Source organism: Saprolegnia diclina (genome assembly GCF_000281045.1).
Source record: "Saprolegnia diclina VS20 unplaced genomic scaffold supercont1.51, whole genome shotgun sequence".
NCBI classification, from domain to species: Eukaryota; Oomycota; class Saprolegniomycetes; order Saprolegniales; family Saprolegniaceae; genus Saprolegnia; species Saprolegnia diclina.
This window is the reverse complement of record NW_008246118.1, coordinates 75,429-95,294: the sequence shown is the minus strand read 5'-3', so window position 1 is coordinate 95,294 and position 19,866 is coordinate 75,429. Positions and strand designations below refer to the sequence as shown.

The 19,866-nt window shown below is 57.0% G+C and overlaps 7 protein-coding genes across 7 annotated transcripts; 4 read left to right on the top strand and 3 right to left on the bottom strand.

Moving 5' to 3' along the window:
* Positions 1-77: 77 nt before the first annotated feature.
* On the top strand, positions 78-875 carry SDRG_12593 (hypothetical protein; the record flags this gene model as incomplete). Its single annotated transcript, XM_008618666.1, has 1 exon — positions 78-875. The coding sequence occupies one exon, from the start codon at positions 78-80 to the stop codon at positions 873-875; it is 798 nt and encodes a 265-aa protein (XP_008616888.1).
* A 40-nt stretch (positions 876-915) lies between these two features.
* On the bottom strand, positions 916-3,260 carry SDRG_12592 (hypothetical protein; the record flags this gene model as incomplete). Its single annotated transcript, XM_008618665.1, has 8 exons — positions 916-1,274; positions 1,323-1,461; positions 1,517-1,862; positions 1,910-2,065; positions 2,113-2,547; positions 2,591-2,690; positions 2,740-2,826; positions 2,877-3,260. 8 exons carry the CDS (start codon positions 3,258-3,260, stop codon positions 945-947), a joined length of 1,977 nt encoding a protein of 658 aa, XP_008616887.1. The 3' UTR covers positions 916-944.
* A 1,366-nt stretch (positions 3,261-4,626) lies between these two features.
* On the bottom strand, positions 4,627-5,449 carry SDRG_12591 (hypothetical protein; the record flags this gene model as incomplete). Its single annotated transcript, XM_008618664.1, has 2 exons — positions 4,627-5,018; positions 5,176-5,449. The coding sequence occupies 2 exons, from the start codon at positions 5,447-5,449 to the stop codon at positions 4,627-4,629; spliced, it is 666 nt and encodes a 221-aa protein (XP_008616886.1).
* A 293-nt stretch (positions 5,450-5,742) lies between these two features.
* Positions 5,743-9,625, bottom strand: SDRG_12590 (hypothetical protein). Its single transcript, XM_008618663.1, has 5 exons — positions 9,152-9,625; positions 9,012-9,104; positions 8,807-8,968; positions 8,409-8,761; positions 5,743-8,356 (listed from the first exon to the last, which is right to left on the bottom strand). Exons 1-5 carry the CDS (start codon positions 9,575-9,577, stop codon positions 5,881-5,883), a joined length of 3,510 nt encoding a protein of 1,169 aa, XP_008616885.1. The 5' UTR covers positions 9,578-9,625; the 3' UTR covers positions 5,743-5,880.
* An 883-nt stretch (positions 9,626-10,508) lies between these two features.
* On the top strand, positions 10,509-11,822 carry SDRG_12589 (hypothetical protein). Its single transcript, XM_008618662.1, has 5 exons — positions 10,509-10,661; positions 10,722-10,830; positions 10,881-11,046; positions 11,100-11,286; positions 11,333-11,822. Exons 1-5 carry the CDS (start codon positions 10,532-10,534, stop codon positions 11,767-11,769), a joined length of 1,029 nt encoding a protein of 342 aa, XP_008616884.1. The 5' UTR covers positions 10,509-10,531; the 3' UTR covers positions 11,770-11,822.
* Positions 11,823-11,935: 113 nt separating this feature from the next.
* SDRG_12588 (hypothetical protein) lies at positions 11,936-17,395 on the top strand (the record flags this gene model as incomplete). Its single annotated transcript, XM_008618661.1, has 1 exon — positions 11,936-17,395. The coding sequence occupies one exon, from the start codon at positions 11,936-11,938 to the stop codon at positions 17,186-17,188; it is 5,253 nt and encodes a 1,750-aa protein (XP_008616883.1). The 3' UTR covers positions 17,189-17,395.
* Positions 17,396-18,270: 875 nt separating this feature from the next.
* SDRG_12587 (hypothetical protein) lies at positions 18,271-19,686 on the top strand. Its single transcript, XM_008618660.1, has one exon. The coding sequence runs from the start codon at positions 18,360-18,362 to the stop codon at positions 19,296-19,298; it is 939 nt and encodes a 312-aa protein (XP_008616882.1). The 5' UTR covers positions 18,271-18,359; the 3' UTR covers positions 19,299-19,686.
* Positions 19,687-19,866: the final 180 nt, after the last annotated feature.

The following is a 19,866-nucleotide window of genomic DNA, read 5'->3' as shown; positions in this document are numbered from 1 at the left end:
GTACAACGCGTTAAGTCCGATATTCGATTCTCATTGTAGCAAGGACGGGCAGAAGCAGGTTGGCCACCTCGACGGCAATGCGATCTTTGACCTTGGAGCCGCTCCTGCTCGTGTCGACCGAGAGCGTCGAGTTCTGCGGGTCGTCGTCCGTGGCGCTCTTCACGCTCACGTCCAACTGCGAGTACCCGGTGGCCTTCCAGGTCCTGCCATCGGACGACAGCCGGTATCGCGCGCAGCCCGACCAAGGCGTGTTGCAGCCAGCGACGTCCGTGGCCATCCACATTGACGCGCTCGTCAAGACGAGCGAGCTCGACACGACCGCCGACCTCCTCCGCGTCTTCTGCACATGGGTCGAGACGCCGTCGGACGCGGCCGCGCCGGCCTTCTGGACGAGCATTGCACCCGCCGAGATCCAGAGCCATTCGTTGGGCGTCGTCGTGTCCGAGCACAAGCCGTACGTTCCCATGAGCAGCAATAGCACCGTATCCAAGATGGTCTGCAAGTTGCCAGCGGTGGGCGACACGTGGATCAACGGCCTCTCGAACGAGTACGACGCTCGGTTCCCGCCCGACTTGGCGCCGTTCATGTCGGAAGAAGACTTTACCTCGGCCATGAAGCTCGTCAACGAAGCGCTCATCGACCATTGGCCATGTGTTCCGTGCATGTCGGTTGGGTATGGCTGCTGCATCTGCACGGGCGGGCTCTCGCTCTACTGCGCGTGGGGCCAGATCAAAGAGGCCGAGGACGCGGCCGTGCGCCAGCTCGGTCGACTCAATCGCCGCCCGTGCTTTGCGACCCGCAACATTTCGTGGAGCCTACGCCGCGTCTGGTACCGCCACGCGAGCTGGGTCGAGATTACGATGCAAGCTTCGTAGCCATTTCGACGACTAGATGTTTTACATGTTGAGAAAATACCTATCCACTACTCTAGTAACGACTACACTTCAGTCCTCTGGTCGGTTCTTCTGAAGCGACTGCATTCGGTCCGGGTGGCTCCAGCTGTACGTATGAACAATTGTGTGCGGCAGGCGGCAAAACTCGTCAAAGCTGAGCTGCCGCAGCATGCTCGGCGAGAGGTGGCTCGGGATGTCCGGCACGCACGCGTACGACTCGAGGAGGTCCTTGAACTTTGGAGACGACTTAAATTCGGTGAACGTCGGGCCGCCCATGAGCCCAAGCATCTCGGTGCGAACTGCCCGGAAGAGACCTTTGTCGAGCTCGGGGTGCTCCACGGACGCGGCAACGGACGCCACTGCCTCGGCCGAGATGGGCACCTAGCGTCACAATCACGTCTCTACCCGCAACTTCACGCGAGCGCGTACCCGCTTGGGCGCCCCGAGGCTTAAATAGTCGTTGACGATGGTCCGCGCGCTTTTCCGGAGCTCGTCAAAGTCCATGGACGCAAAACCCGCGACGAATTCTTCAATTTCTTCCAAGAGGCCGAGTCCGTTCATCATGGTCCTACTATTCGGTTCATACTACGATGGCTTTTGCGGCTGCGAGGCGGGGTGCGTACCGCGTTGCTTCGCCAAAGTTGGTCGGTCTCGACTCGATAAAGACGAGCCATAATTCGTGCGCCTCGTAGTGGTCGATAACGTCTTCGATGCGCGCAAGTTCCTGGAGATTTCGGAGCAAAAACTCGGAAAAGACTTCGCGCAGCGTAGAAAAGAGGCTATGGAACGCGACGGGTGTCATGACGAGCAGGATCGTGTCTTCGGCCGCGGTCGCCGTGATGAGGCTCTTGCAGTGGAGCATGACGGAGATTTCACCGCAGTAGCCGCCGGGCGGCAGCGTCACGTACGACTTGCCGGTCGGAAACGGGTACTCGACCTCGACAAGACCGTTCAAGACGATATAAAACACTGGAAAATTGTCAAAATGCCGAAAATTCAGGTGACCAGAAACGTACTCGGTTCGTCGTCTTCGTGGATGAACGTCGTGCCTTTGGTAACTTCGGTGAGCGACCCGGCTTGGGCCATGCGGCACTGATCTTCGCCCTTCATCGCAGCGACAAAGTTGTGCACGTGGTGCTTGGTTGTGATTTGCAGCAAGCGCGCAATGATGACTAGTAATGACAACTTGTCGATAGCATGTGAGATTCGGCAACCGCACCTTCTTCGAGGGCCGACTTGACGTCGGGGCAGACCTTGATAAAGTTGCGGAACGCCGGGGCTTCAATGTACACCAAGAGCGAGTTTTCCACGGCTTTGACCGTCGCACTGCGCTTGACGTTGAGCAAGAGCGAGATCTCGCCAAAGTAGCTGCCGTTTGCGAGCCGTCGGATGAGCACTTCGCTCATCGCGAGCGACGGCCGGTGGCGCTCGAGGCGGCGCTGCGAGATAGACTTTGTCGAGACGTGCAGCGTTGGTTTGGCTGCTTGGTTGGTGACCGTCACCTGCAAAAGGCCTTCGATGCAGATGTAGAAGCGGTCGCCGAGGTCGTTCTCGCGGCATACGACGTCATCTTTCTGCACGACGAGAAACGAGCAGAGGCCTGCGAGACCGAGGAGCCGCGTGCTCGTCACGTCTGCAAAGAAGGGGACGCCGGCTACTGGCATGTGGATCCAAGCGTCTACAGTGAGTGGCGGTACCGAGATAGTCGACAACTTGTTCGTCAGCAATGGACGAAATGAGCTGCCAGTCGTCGGCGGCCGACTTGGTCGCGCGGTTGATCGTCAAATGGTACGTGCCCTACGCAATAGGACTCTAGAACGAGCATGGCGTCGGAGTGGCGGCGTACGTCCCGAATGTGTTTGGATCGAATTTTGAGAAAACGCTCTCTGTTGAGGCGCAAGACGACGCAGCCTTCCTTCTTGTCCGCTGTCACCTGCGAAGTAGTATAGCTTACTCTACGCGCCAGTGGAGGAATCGACGTACGGTGACGAGGTCGAGCATCGCGGTGACGTTCTTGCCACCGGCGTAACTGGCGGCGCTCGACGACTTGCGCTGCATGATGGCCGTGGCTTTTGTGACGCTGGTCAAAATGTCGCCGACGCGCTTCTTGCAGAGGACTTCAGTGACCTTGACCTTCTTGTGCGCGGTCTGGGGCACGATCGTGCTCACGTCCGCAGTGCCTTTGGCGACGATGACGAGCTCATGCTTCTGAAACACGATGGGCGCACCCGGCTCAAACTTGACGGTGCCAAAGCAAAGGGCAATGTCGTGGAGCACTTCCTTGTTGAGGAACATGGCAAACGGCGTGTTCTCGAGCACATGCAGCCGCTGGTGCGTCGGGACGTACGCGCTCACGTGGTTGCCCATGCCCACGGCAAGTGAGCGACTATGAATAGCGACGTGCAGTCGTAATATTAGCCTCGGCAGTCAATAAATAGTCTGCAGCATCGTCGTAACCAACGCCTTTCTGGGTGCCTCGAGAGAAACCAGTCTTTGCCCCCACCCCCAATGTGCCAGGAAGACGTCTGCACTGCTTGCCATCATTACCTTATCAGCCCGTGTCGAGGCCACGGATAGAGAAGAATCTTTGGTATTGGTACTTTGGGACTCCAAGTACCAATCTCCAACCCCGTGCTCCAAGTTGGAATACAGGGGAGAAGAGCTATTACTTGCAACAGAGCTGCTGGCAAGGAAATCAAGGCTGGCTAAGGACACAGTATTTACTTTCATGTGAACTGCATATACTCGTAGATGTTTGCGTGCTGCAAGCCGAGAGCTAAGCTTGCCGTGTTCGGGCCCCGATCACTGCCCCGAACACGACAGCCCTCGGAAAAGCCTATTTTCAAGGCTATGTTTCGGTTTGTGGACTTCATGTGTCCTGGTTTAAAAAATTATTTTCCAAGATAGTGCGTATACTATTTAAATCACTATATATAGTATGTTCCATTGTATTTTATAGTGTGCAGACTCAAAATTACGCTACTCATGTCAAATTTACCGTACATATACGCCAATTTATGCGGAAACACCTGATATTATGCGGATTTCTGTGCGCCATGCAGAAATAGCGCCATCTCATTTGCCTATCAACGAGGTGAGATGAAATCTACGCAAGGACACGTGCAACGTTTTACGTAGCAATGTAAGATTTACGGTAAAATGAAGCAAGACCGTACTTATACAGGATCATTTTCTACAGTACAGTTCTGTTCTACTTTGTTTTCAAAGTTGACATCACAAATGACTTTGATGATCGTATGTGACCACGTCCGTTGACTCGGGATGTCGGCCAGAAGCTCGAATTGAGTTTTGAGTTGCTGGCTCTTGATGAACGTCCACCGTTGCTATTCCAAGACGGTGTGAGCGGACGCTGGTGTTATGAGAAGTCGTTTGTCCCATTTCTATCTTTCTCTCTAATTTCTTACCAACTTTTTGCCAATTTCCCGCTCCAACATTGATTTGCCAACAACTCGATTTCCTACACGCTGAGTCCGAGTGCGCTATCCACATGTATAAGCATTTCTTCTCGCGCTAAGGCATGGCACACTACGGCCGTGTTCGGTAAAAAAAGTGGATCGGCATCCGGGATGTCGATTCGCGGAATCTTCATCCAGCCGGATGTGGATCCGGCTGGCACATCCGATCAACCACCGGAATGCTCGCCGAACACGATTGGATCGAAGGTCGAATGGCCTGAATTGGCCGTCAATTTTAATCGGGCCAATAAAAAAGTTCACAGCTCTTTTTTGGCGGGAACATGGTGGCCCCGGCGAGCTGGACGCGCGAGCTCGAGGCTCTCGTTCCGCAATGTCGCCAAGAGCCCACAGTATGTCGTGTCGGCTGGCAAGAACCTGAAGGCGACTGGCTGGGCGCTCGTCGCCAAAGACATGGCGCCGAGGGACGCCTCAATCACGAACGGATAACGTGGATGAGATGAGGCAAGCACAAGGATGGCATACCGGTTGCGGTAACGCTCGCTCATGGGCACCGGCACCACAACAGGGATGTGGGTGCCATCAATAGCCCCAATGCACGCGCCGAGCGACGGGTCCTTGGTGGCAAATGCAGCGCAGGAAGCTGCGAGCCGCCTCGGGTCGTTGATATCTTCTCCGTAGAACCCGTTGGCTGTGAGGCCGCGCAGGATAGCGACGAGTCCGATGGTATGGTAATGGTAGGAGGGTCGAGAACCCTTTGTCGAGGAAGAACTGCTCCTGAGCACGCACCGAGGCCCCAGTCGCCAGCCAATGCACAACGACGCATACCACATCGCGTGGGTTGATACGCCCCGGTAGATAGGGTTTCGCCATCGCAACTAACACGTGGAGGCTCGCATCGTCCATGCGGAAAATGTCGTAGATGACACGATCGCCGCGATCGTGGAGGAGGTCGCGTTGCATGTCTAGGTAGTCCAAGTACGACGTCTCGGGGCGCATGAACCGGAGCTGCGGCTTACGGTCGGGCGGGTCATCGTCGATAAGCTCGTCCTTGATGGCTAATGCGGCCGCCGCTACGGCCATGGCGCACGCAAGGAGAACTATGTCGTCGTCGTCGGCCATCCGTTCAAATGCGCGCGCAATTTTGAGCGCTTGTAATTTTAATCGTACTTTTAATAAAATTGCCCGATTCACTTTGCGATGGCCGAAATCCACCGCGGGACATGGATTCCGAGATTCAAGATCCTGGCCATCCCGATCCGCCTTTTTTTTTCACCGAACACGAAAAAATCGATATCGTCCGATCCACGGTTGCCTCGATCCACCTGAATCTACCAAAAAAAGAAAACCGAACACGGCCTACAGGTGCATCGATGGGACCTGTGATATGGAGCCAACGAACAGTGATTTCTGCGGTCTAGAGCAAGCTTGTTTGTCTCGAAACCGACTAATAGTTGGCAAAAGCGGGGGTGTGCATTCAAATATTGCGAAAGCTTGTGGATAAAGCATACACAGTCTAGATTATCGAGCCAATTGACAACGTAAACACAAGTCTACGCCTTGGACGCGCGGTACGCGGCCTCCTTGCCCGCCGCGCGGTACTTGGCTTTCTTCTCGGCCTTGTGGACGTCGGCAAACTTGGCTTCTTCGCGGGCCTTGCGCTTGAGGTTCTCTTTGGACCGCTCCTTTTGCTTGGCGACCCGGATCGTGTTCTTTTCGCGGCGGAGCGTGTTGACTTGCTGAATGAGCGCATACTTCTTGCGCTCTTCGGGCTCGAGGACGACCGCGCGCTTCGTGACGTACGTCTCGGCCTTCTTGCCCTTCTTCTTGTCGAGCTTGGGCTTGCTCGCAAACGGCAGCTGCGCCTGGAGCTTGGCCGGCACGCGGAGCGGGTTGAAGATCTTGGTCTTGCGCTCAATCGGCTTGTAGACCGAGTCGGGGTTGACTGGAATCGGGAGCTGGTTCTGCTGCCGCAACTCGCGCATGGTCTTCATGCGGCGCCACTTGGGGTCGAGGAGCGACGTGACCGGGTTGTACAGCAGCTTGGGCTCCACCGGTACCCACGTGCGGCAAAACACAATGTCCGACTTGAGAATTTTGTCTTCGAAGGTCGCACGGAAGTCGCCCTTGCCGCCGCGCGTCGCCTTCTTGACTTGGCCACGAATGCCACTCACCGTACGGAGACTCGCGCCCTCAAACTTGGCGACTTCGAGCTCCGTGTTGAACATGCCCTTGAGGAACGCCGTGTTCTTGTGCACCTTGGTCGGGTGGCCAATGAGCTTGAGCTTCTTCATCACCGAAAATGTGTGGTCGAGCTCGAGGACGACGCCGGTCGCACTCACGCGGAAGCCGTCGACCTTGTTGGACATGTTCTGGAAGGCGAGGACGCCCGTGTTGGGCGGGCAGATAGGCGCGTAGATGGTCGCCGAGCAGTGCATGTGCTCGGGCGTGTACTTGAGGTACCGATGGCGCTCGTTCTGGTCCTCGATCGAGAAGAGGGGCAGCGACTGGAACCGCCGCCAGCCGATCGAAAACACGAGCGGGTCGTTGGCCTTGAGCACCTTGCGGTGCCAGCGGTGCTTCTTGATGCGGAGCCGCATGAGGCCGAGCGCGTGTTCGTGCGGGAGGAGGCCGCCGACCACGATTGGCGTCGTGGGATTCGCGCACGTCACAAACTCGCTCGGGACACCGTGAATCTCGATGCGCACGTAGAGGCCGTTGCGGAAGCCTTCGAGCTGGAGACGCGTGTCTTCGCCTTCCTTGCCAAACTCTTCGGCGTTGCGCAGCGCTTGGGTTTCCTTGAGACGCTTGGCCTCGGCCATGATCTCGGTGATCTCCTCGTCCTCCTCTTCCTTGTCCTTGTCGTCGTCCGAGTCCAAGTTGGCACGCTTCCGCGCCTTCTCTTCGCCAATGCGCTTGCGCATCTCTTCGGGCGACTCGTCTTCCGGGGCTTCGTCGTCGCTGCCAGCGTCCTCGTCGTCGTTGTCGTCGTCGTCCTTGCCACGGTGGACTTCCCCCGTCTCCAGGTCCTCGAACGACCCATCAACGTCATCGTCGCCCATGTCGACGTCGTTGTCGTCACCGGCTGTCGGCTTCTTCCACGAGCCCGTGACAAACTTGTTGCGGAGGCTCTCGAGAAGGTCGGGCATGTCCCACGCCTGGAGCTCGGCAGGCACATACTTGCTCGAGTCGAGGCTGTTGATGTCGTCGCCATCGTCCGATGTCGACGACGTCTTCTTGTCCTTCTTCTTGTTGGCGGCGTTTTTGGGCCGGAAGAAATCGTCGTCGTCGTCGTCGTCGTTCTCGCTGTCGTTGGCGCGGGCCGCGTCCGCGTCCGCAATATGGAGCTTCTCCGTCGCGCCGTACACGAGCTCCATGAGGTTGATATCGCTCTGCTCGCGCTCGAGAAAATTCATCGCCGCGCGCTCGACGAGCTTGTCCTTCCAGCGCATCTGCGACGCTTCCGCCGAGGCCGGCGCCGCTTCCTCGTTCTCCTCGTCATCTTCCTCGTCACCTTCGTCATCTTCAGAGTCGTTGTCATCCGAGGACGAGCCGTCACGCATGGCTTCGTCGTCGTTGTCCGAGCCAGCGTCGTTCATGTCGAAAACAGCGCGGCGACGCACGCGCCCGGAAGCGTCCGTCTCGATGCTCTCCTTCGGGTTGGACTTGCGCGCCTTGGACGTGTCCTGATCATCTTCGTCGTCCTCGTCGTCCTCGTCGTCGTCATCGTCACTGTCATTGGCAGCGTCATCTTCTGCGTCCTGGTCGTCATCCTCGTCATCGCTGTCGAGCTCGTCCGCCCGGATCGCAGCCGTGTTCTTGAAGAGCGACATGGTCGCACCCTTGAGACGCTCGTCGATGCCGAGACCCGACTCGATTTGCTGGAGGCTCTGGACCATGTCGGTGCCTTCGCCGCCTTTGCCTTGGGCGGTCTCATCGCCGTCATCCTCAATGTCGTCCTTCTTGGAGTAGTTGACAGTCCCGAGGTTGATGTACACGGCGTCCTTGTCAAACATAATGTTGCCGACGCTACTCCCATACATATGAGTGCACGTCCACTCGATATGGAGAGAAATCGTACTCGGACATGGGCGCGTAGAGCATAATGTCCTTCTGCGAGAGGTGCTTCTTGACCTTGTCGCTGCTCTTGGACGGCAACGGGCATGGGTCCGGAAGCGACGTGACCGACTCCATGTAAAAGTCGCCAGCGCCGGCGACGTGGACCTTCATGCCGGGCTTGAGGTGCGTGCCGCGGAGGTACCCGTACAGCGTGACCTTGCGGTCGCACACGGGGTTTTGCTGGATCGCGTCGGGGTGCGTCACGTCTTCGAAGCGATCGACGAGCAGGTACGGGTGCGAGTTGCGCCACGTGAGCGGGCGGAACTTGATGCGCGCGATGTACAGCATCATGTTGTTGATCTCGCCCTTCGGGTACTAGGACAGAGATGAGCCAAGCAGCCTTCGAAGAGGAGAGCGAACCTTGTTGGAGACGATGCCGGAGAAGTAAAAGAGCTTGGCGCCCTGGTAAATCTCGGTCCAGAAGCGGCTTTTGAGACGCTTCTTGGTCTGGCGCAGACTCTTGTTGTTCTTGAACTTGTCGAGGTGCGTGAGAATGCCCATGACCTTGGGAAAGCCCGAGACCTACGCGATTCCTCAGCACACAGAGGAGGAAGGGTGGTGGTACCTGGAGGATGTTGAGGAACTCGAACGTCTCCATCTCGAAACCAAAGCTGGCGTCGACCATGAGCAAGACGAGGTCGGCAATCTTGGCGAGATCCTACTCGCCGTCATGAGCACGTCGTTGAGAAGAAGGAAGGAACGTACGATCATGGCGTTGAGGTCGTTGGGGCACTCGAAGAACGTGATGCGGCGGTCCTTGCCGCTAATGACCGTGACCGGGCCCTTGATCTCGCCAATGTTGTGGCGCGTGTAGCGCTTGACGAGCGACCGGATGAGCGTCGACTTGCCCGAGCCGGGCGGGCCCATGACGACGACCGAGACAGGCGGCGGCGTGTCCTCCATGCGGTCGACCTGCGGCACGTACTCCTTTTGGTGGGCCTTGTCGAGGTTGCGCTGCGTCATGCGCTTGGCCTTGCCAATCTTGGAGACGCCAAAGGCCTTGGGGTTGTTCTTGGCATTCTTGGCCTGCTCGTTCTTCTGCGCGTCGTTGCGCTTCTTCTTGTTGACCTTGGCGCCGCTCGTGGACTTGCGGTGCTGCTTGGTGCGCTTGCCCAGGAGGTCCTTGTCCATGGTCAACTTGGAGCGAAGGCAAATATGCTGCCAGGATCACCAACCACCAGGAATCGCGCGCTGTGATTGGTCATCTCGAAACGACGGCAATTGGTGCAAAACCTTTCGCATTTCAGCCAATCAACAGTGAAACACCGCGCCAGAAGACTGGCGCCGAGACGTCGCAATTGGCCTAACGATCTTAAACGGATGCAGATATACCGTAGGCACACATCGTGGTCGCCGGCTTCGCCGACGACGTTGTTTGCACCTCGCGATTGCATCATCCAACGCAGAAGAAGCCAAAGAACAGTTTGTCCGACCGCAGCACAATTGAACTTGAACGTAAAACCAATTATAAATTATACTGACTGTCAAGGGTTGACGGTGGCGCGAGAACTTAATCTTAATCAAAGACTGTGTTTGATTAAGATCAAGTTCTGAATACATGCATACAGATGAGTGCTGCTCAAGGCCTGCGACTGCAGCTTTCTTCTGCCCCAAGTCACATTGATCGACGCTGCCATCCACTTGCACAACTATATTCTCTTGACGTGATCAACTAAGATGCAAGGAAGCCTTGAAGGGGCGCCCGTGGGCTTCGCTGGACCGGCTTCGGTGTTCGTCAAGCCTAAGGTTTCAGTCCTCGTCTCTCCTAGGTGTCATGTCCCGCGTTGGTTACACATTGAGGGTTCTATAAAAATACGGTACTTTGATACAAATGCCAAACTTTCAAAAACATTTGTATTTTAATATGTGTTTGGAAGATCTGTCGCACCCCGATTATTGCACGACCGGGTCTGCATCAACACACACTGTTTTTCACACGATGTCGATACAAACAGCAAGCTTCAAGGAGCGGTTGGGCGTGCAAAACACCGTGGGAAATGAAAACCACATGGCAAAAAATCTTGCGTATTCACGATGGCGGCCTTTGCGTAATCGCCATTTTCGTTTTTGCCGACTCGACCCAAGATGGTGTACCTCTCCAAGCGCCTCGGCCTCGAGCTGCGCACGTGGCCGGAGCTCAAGGAGCACCTGCTCTTTGAGCTCAAGCTCGCGCTCTGCGACTGGAAGGTGCTGCTCTACGGCGTGCTTTGGCAATGTATGTATATCATATCCCAATCGCCATCGTGGACAGTGCGACTGATGCTACTATGACTAGACCTGCACAGTATTTTGCACAACTTGGCGTACTGGATCCAGTCGCGCTTGACGCCCGAACAGCGCACGCCGCTGTACGACGTCGGTTTCAACCTCTTGCCCGAATTCACGTACGACGACGATCGGTGACGCAGGGCAACTCACAATAGAGTGCGTCTAGCGAGTCGCAGGCCAAGATTTCCGAAATTCTCGTGTTTGGCTGCATCTTTGGCCCGTCGATTGTGCTCATTGCGTCGATCCCGTTCATCAAGCCCAAAGAGAATGGCAACGTCCGCTACGTCGCCGTCATCGTTAAGCGCTTCCTCTTCCACACGGCCATGTGCCTCGTACGTCATTTGAAATGACTCGGCGCATATCAACGAACCAATGGTGTCCGTAGCTCTTTCGCTGCTGCTCGTTCTTGGTGACGGCGCTTCCGGGCGCTGCGCCGCACTGCCGCCCGCTCTTCAACCAGACGTGCTTGGATGCGAACCCGATCAACCCGCTCTCGTGCGAAGTACCCAACCCGGATTTCCAGCCGCCGACGACCACGTCCTACTACTTTTTCCACATTGACGTCCTCAACGGTCCATTGCCCTTTGCTCGCGTCATTTCCTGACATTTCGATTCTAGGCTGCGGCGACCTCATGTTTAGCTCGCACACGATGTACACCATGTCGTTCATTCTGACGCTCTTCAAGTACTGGAAGAGCACGGCGCTGCTGGCCTTTATGCTCTGCATTCAAATCGCAATCGCCTTTTGCATCGTCGCCGCCCGCAAGCACTATACGCTGGATGTCATCTCCGCGCTGTACGTTGTGCCCATGGTGTGGTTCCTCCAAGACGCGTACTTTGCCGACATCAACCACAAGGACCAAGGCGTCACGCCTCGGAACATCCAGAAATTCTACAACATGCCCATGCCCGCGGAGGACGCGGCGCGCATGAACGCCAACGCGCTCGAAGACGGCACGGACGAGCGGCTCTCGAGCCTCTCGCCCTCCGAGGCCCTCACGGCGCAGTACAACACCACGTCCGACGACCCGAGCAAGGTGTCGCCCGTCGTCTGAGTAGTAGACACCAATCTAATCTGAATGAGACCGCCTCATATTTAGCCTTGTCAGTGTGGTTTGTGCAGTTGCATTTGTTGGGATTGTCAGGGCAAAATTCTGTATCCAAGAAATCCTTTGAATACAGTGTTTGGCGCAGTTACAGGATGCCAGTTACATGTAAGCGATGCGCGTCCATGTCTGGCCGTCGCGTCTGGACGGCCCTGCCTTTCCTCTTGCTCGACCACAGACATGCCGACGGCGCGTCGTCACGGAGGCGGGTGGCGTCCTCAGTGTTATCGTGTCCATCGGCTTGATCTGCTTTGCGCTCGACATCTTTGCTTCGTACCTTGCAACCGATTTTTTTGTCCCCGACTTTGACGCGATGGCCCACGTACTCGTCACTACGCTGAACCACGAGCTCGCACTCGATGGCACCGGCGCCTTGGATCTGGTGGCGCCACAAGCGGCCTACATTGCGGCGCTGCCCAGTGCGCCGAGCTCTGCATATGCGCGGCTCCTCATGTACGACGATCTCACAACCGTGCAGAGCGCCGTCCGCGGTCTCCGGCAGCTTGCGGCGTCTCGCGTCGTCAGAATGGTGTCGCCATACTGCTGGGTTGACTTGCAAAAGCGTTGGGAGCTGGCCTATACCGTACGTCGGCAAGCGCGCTGTGCGAGGTTCGATGCCGCCAACGGCGCCGTGCACCTCGAGACCATTTTGCGCAACATCAAGTGGAAGTCGTTCCTGGCGTCAACCCAAGGCCGGTTTCTCTCGACGATCGGGACGCCGATCGCAGAGTCGAGCGAGGACGGCGCAAAATGGCTTGCAGCCCTTCAGATACACACATGGGTGGCCGAAAGCGATGAAGCCGCGCTCTGGCAGCGACATGGCATCGATCGCTTTGCGCTGCAGTACGGGACCGGCTACGATATCGGTGTCTCGGAAACGATCGAGATGGCGAATGCGCTCGGGCAGCGCCTCTTATTGCCGCTCAAGGCCAAGCCGATGTTAAATCGCTGGGCATTTCGGACCACCAACGTCCTGTACAACCTTCTCTACAACGACTTGTACGCCATTGGGACCAACCAAAGCCTTGTGCGGGGCACACACCGCTACTTTGGCGATGTTGATCCGAACCAGATAGAGACCTATTGCCAAGGATACCCACTGCGTCTGCTGCAGCAAGTTTTACATGATGGTATCGGGCCTCTCGGCAACATTGACATCAAGTGGGTACCGGCACCGCGCAGCTTGATTCGCTCCGTGAGCCTCTTTCACGCCGACCTCACCGAGCGCCTACTAACGACGCCAAGCGCGTCCGGAAAGCTCGGTCGCCACACGTTGCACCCGCGCCCTTTGCGCTGGAAGGACGCGAATTTTCGCTTTCTTACGGGCAACCCGATGTGCACCTTTGGGGGGCCTATGCCTTTCGTGCAGCAAACGTTTGGCTTTGACGATGTCTGCGGCGCTCAAGCCCCCTTGACGCTCGAGTGGCACGTCTACAATGCACTCTTCGCGCTCGCTTTGTACGGGGCACACCCAAGCACGACCTGCGCACCCTTCGTCGACGGTGATGCATGCCTACGACTCGTTGCCGACGCCATGTCCCTGCAAAGTACGCTACCTCTTTTGACGCCACCCACGTCCTGGACCGATGACGTGGCAGCGTACAACGTCGGACTGTTTCAAATGCTGATGCGCAATACGACAGCAGCCATCGAGCTGGACCTGCAACCACTGCTATCGCCCGACTTTGCATTCCTCGGCGCCATGTACCTCTACGACTGGGCGCGGAATCAGCGCGAAGTGGTTCAGATCCAAGGTGACGTGGCGTCCTTCACACTCATGTCGTCTCTGTACCTTCCACTACCAAGTACAAAGGACGACGCGTCTGCACCCAGGAGTTTGGGACCATATCTCTCCTTCCTGGCAATAGTCACGTCAGGCACTCTCGTTATTACGGGGGGACTCTTGCTCTGCGTTGGCTGGCGCACGCGAAGCGCTATATCCCACGACTGGTGGAGCTTTGTGCCGCTCACGGCTTCCGTTTGGGTGAGCCGCAACCTCCTCGTCCTTCGCAGCGTCGCGGCCATTCTATGCTTGGCCGCGGTACCGCTCGGCACTTCAACGACGACGAGTGGGTTCATTCGGCTAGTCGAAGGGCCGCGCTCCATCTTGGTGTCCAGCGTTCTCGCCCTCGAGAGCCTTTGGCTCATGCTCGTCGCCCACAATGTGCTACTGCCGCTTCAGCGCACAAGCATTCGCACGTCGCCGTTGCACGCTTTCTCATGCTGGTGCGCAATTCTTGCGCTGGATCAGTTGGCGCCACTGACGCTGTCTGCGTCACTCGATCGGCAGTGCTACACAGTTAACATGGACTCGATGGTGTACTGCACCAGCGGTGTAGTGCACGTCGGTAGCTTTTCGCGCGTACTCGTCATCCTGAGCATCGCCGCCTTTTTCATTTGCGCATCGTTCGTTACAGCATTTTGCCGCCGAGTATCAAGCACCGAGACGCCTCGCCCAAACGCGATCTTGCCATTGCTCTCTCCTTGGCGCGTGACGCCCGCCGGGCATGCAGTGAGTGCGACGGCCGCGGTCATGTGTGGCCTCTTGCCGCTGCGCTGGCGCGGCCGTACCTACCTTTTTGACATCAAGCTCTGGCTATTGCTGTGTGCCGACGACCGTGTCTTTGACGATGGCGCAGATGGCGCTATTGTACTTCCTTTCAGCGCGCCGCCGAGAACGGTGAGACAAACAAGTGGGAATTTGACGTTGCAGCGCTCGTCCTGGGAACGACTGCTTCGCGTCTCGGGCGTGGTGTACATTGGCCTCACGCTCTGGAGCAACACGGCGTACTTGGGCGTGTTGCAAAAGTCGCTCGCAAACGATTTTGGCTGGGCTGGCTTCATCGCCACGGGTATGCACGCGTTCCTTGCCAACACGTTCAACGCCCAGCTGCTCACTTCGGTCGACGCACCGATTTTGCTGCATGATGCATCGTTCGCGGACCCGCTGCAGCCATACAATAGCTCGAGCAGCATCGTGGCAGGGTACCCGACGATGGCGCGGCGGTACCTCTTGAGCACAGCTCCGCCACTCGAGGATCTGGTTGCGGGGCTTCGCGCTATGGACCCGTGTCAATTACCGTGGATGTTCACGCAGTACTGCTGGCTCGATGTGAACCAACGCTATGAGATGGCGAGCACGCACTCCCGCCAAGCACGCTGTAGGGGGCATGCGGCTAACGGCGCTCTGTACCTCGAGACAAGCTTGCGAAATGTGCGCGACTGGGCTCGATGGCGCTATTGCTGGGGCGACTCGTTTGATATTGGGTTTGGTCGCTACTTGGAATCGTCCGAAGGAGGTCGCTTTTGGCTGGACGAGATAGCTCGGCCACAGGTGCTCTCGGTCTCTGAGGAAGTTGACTACTGGCGCGCACACGGTATCACGCAGTTTGTGCTGCAGTGGCAGAATTTTAAGGACACGGGCCTCGACGACGCCATGGTCGTCTCGTCGGCGCTTGGCTTGTCGTACACACTCCCCATCAGCCAGCGCGCCGGTGTCATGCACTTGGATCGCCAGACGTCGCATCGTTTTTACTGGGCCTTTGCAAGCGACCTTTGGGCTATCAACACCAATACTACACGCATTGGTGGCCGTTCGCTTCTCCGGCAAAGTCCCGAGTTTGCCTTTGCCAATGCGACACGCGCCAGTTTGCTCTTTGAAAACCTAACCCTCTCGTCGCCACTTCTTCTCGGTCTGCACCTCGTAAACGCCTCGATAGGTCCTTTTGGGGCCGTCGACATGATCTACATTAGCTGCCCGAGGTCCCTCCTAGACTTCTACGACGCAGTGCGGCAGTCCATTGCAACCGAGACGACAAAGAACCTTTCCGCCCAACGGCAGCTTTTAGCGCTACCTGCAAAACCCTACATCGGCCACGTGCCCATAACTCTTCTGACCGACCCGGATGTCGGTATCGTCGGCGGGGATCTCACCTGCGGGAATGACATTCAAGTGTCGCCGCCGTCCGGGGCGCTCTACGCGCTCTTTGGCGCCGACTCGCTCTGTTCGTGGTGGCATTTAGAGTACTTCACGCCGTCGACGCTTGGCCTTCTCTTTGCGCTTTCGGGTTTTGACGCGGTGCATACCATGCAACCAGATACGGACTTGGCGGCGTTCTGCGCACGCGATGTGTACGCCGAAGCGGCGTGCGTTGCCATCTACAACGCTTCGTTTACGTTGGCGAACAGCACGCTGTGTCGGTTGACGGCGTCGCTGCGGTCTTTGGCGACGGCCGCCGAGTCGGAGGCGCGCGCGCTTGATATCCAAACAGTTCAGTTCCTTGTCAAGCCATACAACAGTTCCAACGTCCAGCTCTACAAAATCAATATTTTGGACGCAAGCGACCGGTCTTGGCTCTTTTTCGGGTGGAACTACTTGGCCGAGTGGGTTCTTGGGCTCCGCGAGGTTGTCTCCTTCCAGGGCGATGCTGGTGCGATCACCGCCATCTCCAAGCAGTCAAAGCCCATGACGCTCGCAATCGATGACGCGGCCATCCCAACCCGTCTCTCGTTTGTCTGCCAGCAGTGCGTACGCTACGTCACCGGTACCATCATGCTCGGTGCGGCCATCGCCGCCCTTTACGCTCTTTTTGTTTGCCGTGGCGCGTACGAAGGCGCGAATCTCTTTGCGTTGAATCGACTCGTTGGGCATGCGTGGGTCGGCCGCGTCTTGCTCATTGTCCGCGGCGTGACTGCGCTATGGCTTCTCAACACGCAGCCGCTCGAGCTCACGGCTGTCGGCGCAGGCGCTCGCTTTGTAGCTCCACCGCTCGCCGTCGTTCCGACGCTCCTCGGCGCGTCCGAGCTTTCGTGGCTTGTGTACATAATGAACGACGTCCTTAGCTGCGTCACGCGCCAGTACACGCCCTTTTATGCGTGGAAGAGCTCGGTCGCAGCAAGCGCTGTTGCGGCCGCGTGGACGCTGGCGGTGCCGCAAGACTACACGGCCTTTGTGCGTCGCCGCTGCACCTACGTTGATATGGACCTGGCGCTCACTTGCACAAGCGGACACGTTGAGATTGGCCGCGTGAGCCGCGTCTCGATTGACGTGGCACTCTGTGTGAGCTGCGTCGTGGGAGCCGCCGTCGTCGAGCGGCTTCTGCGCCCGACGCTGCCACCGTCGCGCATCACGTCGCTGTTTCTGAACGCGACGAGTCTGTACTCGTCGAATCTGAGCAACTGGGCGATTGGCGACGAGCAGTACACGGACAGGATGTCGGCTGCGATGGGCGGCTTGTTCACGTGGCGCTACCGCGGAGACTTGCACCTCTTTGACATCAAGAGCTGGCGGCACTTTGTCGTTGCGCCCGAGACGACAACATGCCCGTTTCCGACGTCGGCGGTGCTCCCACTGCACCGCATTCGGTAAGGATGAGTGTATTCCTTGTCTGATCGAACCGACTGGTACCGCAAGCTCAAAAACATGTGAACCTTGCCAGTGGCTACCATCGTAGCGAAACGAACACGATGCATGACCTTGTTGCACTGATGCGTGCGTGGGTTATCACAATGCTCTCGATGTGAGATTTTGGGGTTTTGATGTGCAGTGTCACGTTAAGCTACTTGACGGTCGTTGACGCCACTATTGTTGATCGCACGTCTCTATTTAAGCTTGACTTGGCCTAGCGCTAGTACGAGTAGTGTACATGCTCGGGTACTGCTTGGTACGCACCTGTTTCCCACCCCTTACCAAGCTCTCGTGTCATGTCGGCATCGAAAACTCTGTCGTTAATATTGTTGGAGCAAGAGAAAAGGGCAAGGAATTCCAAGGACGGCTCCATGGAAGAGGAAGTTGGAAGGGATGCTCGTTCGCTACCATTGGTACGCCAGATTGCTAGATGGATCACTGAGCGTTCTTGGATTCAAAAGCTGATTTTGCTTGCGTCCAAAGAAACGCACGAACAAAGATGGAACGATGCCCGCAATGAACCAGAAACGAGAAGCGAATCCTGGATGCACCTCGTGGAAGTGGTCTATCCGGATAAGCGTCTACATGGCCGGTTACATGCAATATCCGTAGGGAATTACCTTGTCCAGTCAGCCGGCCAGTCGCAATAACAAAGACAAGGTTCTCGTCTGTCTGCGACTAGATGGCGTACCGTCGCTATCAGCTTCGTACCAGGGAGGCCTCCCTAGAATCCTACGCCCTGTGTATTTTCAGTAACCAAATCGGCTCGACTGCGGTCTTCGGTTGAACTCTGCACCGGAATGGAATGCATGGGCGGACAATGTGGTCGATTTCGACACCGTTTATGCGTCATGGGTATTGCATTTTGAAGCGATATCAGCTCAGCGAGCAGCGGTACTGAGTAGTATCCCATAGTGTGATACCGTACTCCATGGGTTGCTCGTGCTGAACCAGAACCTGCCAGTTGCACGGTCGTGTCCACCACGCATTGATCACCGCGGTGTTTATGATTCCTTCTCTAGCACGAGTGATAGCAGCAACTGGTCTTGCCTGCGCTTGGATCCTGGCGGCCTGTTGATCATTCTTCAAACCTCTCGCTTCAACACCCATCTTCAGAAGCAAAAGCGCAACTATGCCAGAGGTGACAACAGGAGTCGGTATTGCCTTTGCCCTCACGTGGGCCGCGGCGTTCGCCACCTGCATCGGCGGTCTCGTCATCTTTAGCGCGTCCATGGTCAAGATGGCCAACGCCAAGAACCTCTCGATCGCGCTCGCGCTTGCCGGTGGCGTCATGGTCTTCATCTCGCTCGTCGAGATCTTCAACGAGTCGGTCGAGCAGTTCAAGGCTGGCAACGCCGACGAGGCTGGCGAGTGCGACTCGACGTGCGAAGGCAACGCGTGGGTCTTTACCAACATTTGCTTTGCCGTTGGCGCCGGCATCATCTACCTCCTCGATGCGCTCGTGCACCGTCTCTCGCCCGATCTCAAGGACGAGATCGACGTTGCGGATCTCTCGCGCCTCGAGCAAATCGTCGACGGCCACATGCCTCTTGTGACGCCCCGCAACGAAGCGGACTTTGATTTACTCGCCAACAAGGACAAGGCGGCCATGAACCGCACTGGTGTCCTCACGGCCATTGCGCTTGCGATACACAACCTTCCGGAAGGTGTCGCCACGTACACGGCGGCGGTCCACGACCTCAAGGTCGGCGCCACGCTTGCCATTGGTATCGCGCTGCACAACATTCCGGAAGGCATTGCTGTCGCGACGCCCGTCTACTTTGCCACCGGCAGCCGCTGGAAGGCGTTCTTGTGGGCCTGCGGCTCGTCACTCGCGGAGCCTCTCGGTGCCATCCTCGCCTTTTTCATCCTCGGTGACGGCCTCAACCCAACCGTGGAAGGCGTCATGTTTGGTATCGTCACGGGCATGATGGTGACGCTCTCAATCAAGGAGCTTATCCCGTCGGCCGTCAAGTTTTGCCCGGATGGCCACGCGGTCTCGATCGCGATCCTCGGCGGCATGGGCATCATGTCGTTGAGTCTCATCCTCTTTGCGTACGTCGGCGTCTAAGCATACGCACATCTAATGCGATGTCCGCTTTTGTTCTCACAATATTCTTTTTCCTTTTGCCAGCAGCAGCCAGGATTTTCCAGTATAGATCGGGTTCCTCTTCACCGTGTTGACACTGACGCGGGCGCATAGGCGAGATCACCGCCGTGACGAAACCCGTAAGCGGCAGGATCTCTTCTAACCGACTAGGCGAGCCGCAGATGACAAGTCGTGGTCGCGGCTGATCCACGTTCGACAGAGAAAGTTCTCGTTGACATCAAGCGCACGGTGTCGACGCGACCGCAATCCCATTTCGTGTCCGTGCTCCCTGCTGACTACCTACTGCACCGCATTTGCTACAAAGTTGACCTTCAGTCCTAAGAATAATGAATGGACATGCTCACGCGCATATTCTTCTTCGTCGTCCAGCGGTTTGTCGATATTTCGGAGTTGGCCAGTACGTCGTTATTCATACCAGGTCTCCACTTCTCTTCGAGTGACGACCGACGCTACCGCAGTCGCATCCGATCCGATTCACCGGCATGATATCCTATCCACCTCAAAACCAATCCAAAACCAAAGATACGAT

Bases quoted from the DNA above. Each gene is read 5' to 3' on its own strand.
- SDRG_12590 (XM_008618663.1), bottom strand. From the start codon at position 9,577: ATGGACAAGGACCTCCTGGGCAAGCGCACCAAGCAGCACCGCAAGTCC. The intron at 8,969-9,011 runs GTACCACCACCC...GGAATCGCGTAG, and splicing joins AGTTCCTCAACATCCTCCAG to GTCTCGGGCTTTCCCAAGGT. The intron at 8,357-8,408 runs GTACGATTTCTC...GTATGGGAGTAG, and splicing joins CTCTACGCGCCCATGTCCGA to CGTCGGCAACATTATGTTTG.
- SDRG_12589 (XM_008618662.1), top strand. From the start codon at position 10,532: ATGGTGTACCTCTCCAAGCGCCTCGGCCTCGAGCTGCGCACGTGGCCG. The intron at 10,662-10,721 runs GTATGTATATCA...TACTATGACTAG, and splicing joins CTACGGCGTGCTTTGGCAAT to ACCTGCACAGTATTTTGCAC. The intron at 10,831-10,880 runs GTACGACGACGA...GAGTGCGTCTAG, and splicing joins AACCTCTTGCCCGAATTCAC to CGAGTCGCAGGCCAAGATTT.
- SDRG_12587 (XM_008618660.1), top strand. From the start codon at position 18,360: ATGCCAGAGGTGACAACAGGAGTCGGTATTGCCTTTGCCCTCACGTGG.